This window comes from Dendropsophus ebraccatus, chromosome 4 (genome assembly GCF_027789765.1).
Source record: "Dendropsophus ebraccatus isolate aDenEbr1 chromosome 4, aDenEbr1.pat, whole genome shotgun sequence".
Taxonomy (NCBI): Eukaryota; Metazoa; Chordata; class Amphibia; order Anura; family Hylidae; genus Dendropsophus; species Dendropsophus ebraccatus.
The window spans coordinates 142,132,448-142,137,559 of NC_091457.1; the positions used below are offsets into that span (position 1 = coordinate 142,132,448).

At 44.2% G+C, this 5,112-nt stretch overlaps 1 protein-coding gene across 1 annotated transcript; it reads right to left on the minus strand.

Annotated features, from left to right (window-relative positions):
• Positions 1-3,635: 3,635 nt before the first annotated feature.
• On the minus strand, positions 3,636-4,709 carry H1-0 (H1.0 linker histone). Its single transcript, XM_069967250.1, has one exon. The coding sequence runs from the start codon at positions 4,290-4,292 to the stop codon at positions 3,699-3,701; it is 594 nt and encodes a 197-aa protein (XP_069823351.1). The 5' UTR covers positions 4,293-4,709; the 3' UTR covers positions 3,636-3,698.
• Between the last annotated feature and the right edge of the window lie 403 nt (positions 4,710-5,112).

Consider the following 5,112-nt stretch of genomic DNA (forward strand, 5'->3'; position numbering starts at 1 on the left):
GGGAGCACAGGGGGGCTATATACTACTGGGGAGCACACAGCGGGGTATTTATTAACAGGGGAGCACACAGGGGGCTCTATACAAACGGAGGAGCACACAGGGGTCTATATACTACTGCGGGAGAGCACAGGGGTCTATATACTACTGGGGGAGCGCACATGGGAGCTATATACTAGTGGGGGAGCGCACATGGGAGCTATATACTAGTGGGGGAGCGCACAGGGGGACTATATAAGGGCTAGTGATAAAGGGAATAAAATGCCAGTTTTCCCACTAATAAGCATAAATTCTGTATGTAAATAGTTCAAAGTTTGTGAAACGTTAACAGAACAACACGTTTACTACTGATGTTCAGCTCGGACCTTCACCTGACAATAGACCCCGGTAAGTGGACCTTCACTAAAAGTTGTTGAGTACCCCTGCCCTATGATATGTTCAGTGTTTACGGATCTATATATTTAAATATACATATATAGTATTTAATATAGAAAAATAAAGTAAGATTTGATATATTACATCCGAAAGCAGCAAAGTTGATGAGAGTGTGAGACACTGCACAGATCTGACCTTTTTATATGTAGATGGTTTAAATCCGCAGCAAAATTTGCATTTGACACAATGTGGATTTTGCTGTGGATTGAGCTTGTTGCGGCAGAGATATCTGCCGTGTGTGCACCCATCCTTAAAGTGACTGTACCACCAGGCCCAGGCAGAAGCACTGGAGGCGGGCCGACCCACCCCCAGTGGGAAGAAATCCCAGCCCCTCCATGATGTGACTCCATTAGAATCAATGGAACCCTATCATAGAGGGGCTAGGGTTTCCTCCCACTAAGGGTGGGTCGGCCGCCTCCAGTGCTTCTGCCTGGGCCTGGTGGTACAGTCACTTTAAGGCCCTATTCCACAGGCCGACTATAAGGAGCAAACGAGCGCTGTCAGCGCTCGTTTGCTCCTCGTTCCCCACTCGCTTTCACCACTATTACACACGTTGACAGCGAGCGGGGCCGCGGCACGAAGTCGGCTGATCGTTGCCTTCTATTCCACGGGATGATTATTGGCCGATAATCGTTCCGTGGAATAGGGCCTTAAGGGTACAGTCACCGGTTGTGTATCTGCTACAGATCTGATTCTGGGTAAATCAATATAAATAGGTAAACACAGCATCAGATCAGCAGCAGATACTGTTCATGTGGATATAACCTCAGGGTGGCTTCACACACAGCTTTTTTTTCTGGTAGTTTTTCATTTAAGTTTTTTTAACAAAATCTAGAAGTGGAATCATATGGAATAAAAATATAAATGATTTCTCCAAGCTCAATCCATTTCTGATAAAAAAAAAACTGAAACCCCTCTTACAGGTATGAAGGTGTTAATAAAGGAGCGTTTTCAACGTTTTTACCTGCACATGCGCCTGATCGTAGGCTTTGACCGTTTCTTTGTATTGGGTTGGTAAGTATGTATGTAGCCTACTGGTTGATGCACACGTTGTATGACATGTTGACTGTTTGTAAAAACACAATAAAAAATAAAGGAGCGTTTTAAATCTTAGTAGACCATGAAATTGCCTAGCATGAAACCATATAATTAATGTTATATTGCATTCATTATGGGATATAATATCAGGATAAATGTATAGGCAGTAAAATTCCTTTAATCCAGCACTGACTGGTATTACATAATCAAGGGGGAAAAAAAAAAGTGTAACCAATTTACCTTATGAATTGGACAACCATACAATACAGTCCTCATTATGGCTAGGGTTATGAACTTGCGAGATTCCAGATTACTCAGCAATGCCAGGTATACAGATTAAAGGAATTTTCCTGTAACCATTCCCACCAATAACAGCAATGGAAAAAAACACACACACAAGAGGCCAGAAACAGTTCATGTCTTTTTATTTTGAAATTCATGAATACAAAGTTTAGGATTTTGTCAATGCTAAACTACAAAGCAAACACACGTCATCGTAAATCAGAGTATTTAATGCTAAGGGCAAAATAATCCTCCCATTAAGTCCATAATAATAAATCACAGATTGAAGAGAAGGCCCGAGACTAATACAGTACGTCAAAAACATAACGTATTCTCTAGTGAGCGTTCATTGACGGCAACGTGATCTGTTTAGAGTTTAACTAAAACTGGTAAAAGTGCAATCCTTCCGTAAAAACTTAAGTCAGTGTATGTAGCCAATGCTGACGAAGAAGAAAAAAAACAGCAGACATAACATAATTGATTCTCAGCTGCAATGATTACACATCTAATAATATAGTACAGCATGGTGTACACATAGCCAGGATCCAGGAGAGAAGAGGATCAGCTTTCAGTATTGCCAGCCCAGGACTGGAGCTGATATTCGTCTCTGTTCACATCTGTGTTGTTAATTGTTTTTCTGCTCTGTCACAAGAGCAGAAAATCAGGATTCAAGCCGTGATGGATCCATCACAGGACAGACACAGGCAGCAACCGACAGACATCATTGACTTGTATAGAGGGGTTCATCAGGGTGTCTTGTTTTACTAAAAGAAACAAAGCGCTACATGCTGTGCTATTTTTTCTGTCAAATGTGCTGGAATCTGTGACACAGACTCACTCAGATGTGAACAGAGCCTTAACCAGACATCTGTACAGATAATAACGGACAGGGAGAACAATACTGACACAGCAATCATGTATAATATATACTTCTATCTGATCCTAAATCTCTCATTATATAGTTACTATTTACTGATCTGGAAATAACCCGAACATCAAACTGGATGGGACTAACTTATCCTGGGTTCACACTGTGTGGGTTTACGCTTAATATACATGTTTTAAACACTTAAAAAGGATAAAAGTCTATACATTAAATGCTAAAAGAGATTCTTCTGTATACTATACAGCAAAATGCATTTCCCACTGACTTACATTGTACTTTTTGCTGTATACAACAGTATAGTCGACTAAGCTTTTATATACAGCAAAATGAAGCATACAATGAAACATAAAACACAAAGCATAGTGTGACCCCTGCCATAATCAGAACTAAAACTTATTAAAAAAAAACAAAAAAAACAAGTTGGTGGCTTTGCAGAACAGACTTGCGTCACATGCTACAGCTATTATTCCAGCAGTGTCACCAAAACAGATCTAATGTATAAAAAGCACACAAATAATAGGTATACAGCCTATACATCACCAGTATAAGTGAAAACTATGAGTCGGGTTGTGCATCACCAGTTACTGACTACAGCCTTACAGCCTATAAATTAAACCATATAAAATTAGTGCATATAAGACTACGTTCACACCTGTTTTCCTATTTCTGTGCTGTTTCTGTCACATGACAAAAGACCAGAGGTGCCTGACAAACCCCTATTGAATGCAATGGGGCTTGTCGGGATTCCGTTAAAAATAGTTGGAAAAAATAGCGCTACCTTTTCCAGCTTCTTTAAAGGAATCTGCCTTGGACCATAGGTGTGAAAACTAGCCTAAAACAAAGGTAATGCCATTAAATTCTTACTTCCAATCCTCCCCCCCCCCCCCCCCCCCAAAAAAAAAAAAAAAATCAAATAAAAAAAAGAAAAGTACATAAATAAAGGTATTGTCCTTAGGAATTAAAAGGGAAGCGGATCATCTTAAGAAAGTTGCACTGGAGGAGAAAAAGTTAAAGGTTATAAAACTATGTACAGGATTTCTTAGGAGCTGTCCAGCTGCATTTACTTCTTTCGTGTTGACTTCTTTGGGCTGGACTTAGCCTTGGGTTTGGCTGGCTTGGCTTTCTTCACCTTGGACGCCTTGACAGGCTTGGCTTTGACAGTCTTTGTCTTCTTGACTTTCTTGGGCGAGGGAGCAGGTTTCTTCTTGGTCACCTTCTTTGCCTTCTTCTCAGGTGCTTTGGCCTTCTTGGCTTTGGCTGGAGACTTGGCAGCTTTCTTGGGTTTGGCCGCCGGTTTCTTAGGAGTAGCCACTTTTTTTACTTCCTTTTTGGGCTTCTTAGCTGGTTTCTTAGGCTCATCACCCTTGGCCAACCTGAAGGAGCCAGAGGCGCCCACTCCCTTGGTTTGCTTGAGGATGCCCACAGTCACCAGCCTCTTGATGGACAGCTTGATCTGGGAGTCGGCGTTCTCACCCACTTTGTAGTGGTTCTTGATATACTTCTGGATAGACTGGCGAGAAGAGCCCGACCGGTTCTTCTCTGCCTGGACGGCGGCCAGGATCATGTCCGAGTATTTTGGGTGATCAGTTGCCTTCTTGGCCGCCCGGGATCTCTTGGGCTTGCTGGCCGGGGTGGAAGCTGCATTGTCTGACATCCTTACAGGTGTCTGGCAAACTTTTTACACAGAAAAACTAGTTTTTCTTTGCAAAATGCTCAAGGTGAGAAAAGTGGGGTCCAATTCGCAGCCCCAAGACTTTCCTTTCAGTCCTTATTCCTCGTTCAGAAGTTGAGTGGAAGAATACAAGGCTGTCTTCCCTGGATGTGACAGGATTTGCTTCTTCTTTGTGTCAAGACTTTCCACCTGTCAGTCAGTTTTGTTCTCCCTCCCGGGTCAGAAGACGGCGACAAGATGTCAGTAATTTTCCCCTCAGGTTCCTCAGCCTTCCCGGGAGCTGTCTCGCTGCCTCAGCTGTGTTTGTTTGCCGTCTCTCCGCTGCTCAGTGACAGTCACAGACGCTCTCTCTCTCCTCAGCACCTTCCCTCCCTCTGCTGGCCCCTCCCGCCGGTTCCCGCCTTTTATTTGCTGGGGTCGGACCGAGTTGAAGACTGGCGGCTGCGGGCGGGAAGAGGCAGACATGGCGCCGCTCTGCTCCTATCTGTGTTTCTTCCCGCACACAAACCGTCCATTCCCTGAGCCCCCGGGGGCTCTGCCATTGCCGCAGCCCTGGCTCCTGTGAGCTCAGTCTTTGGTCTCTCGACCCCCCTTGTCTCCCGGTCCCGGGACATTGTACAGCCGGCGGGAGAACCCCGAAAAGCGCCATGGTGTTGCAGGAACCACTCGCATTTCGTCCTTTCGGGCCCCTGTGTAGCAGACCCCAGGGGCCCGTTCGGCCTGGGACTGTGGCAGGGGGTAGCTGTAACCCTAAGCCATGGCTGAGGTTCCTAAAATGCCTCCTGGCTTCTCCCCTTTCCTT

Bases quoted from the DNA above. Each gene is read 5' to 3' on its own strand.
- H1-0 (XM_069967250.1), bottom strand. From the start codon at position 4,292: ATGTCAGACAATGCAGCTTCCACCCCGGCCAGCAAGCCCAAGAGATCC.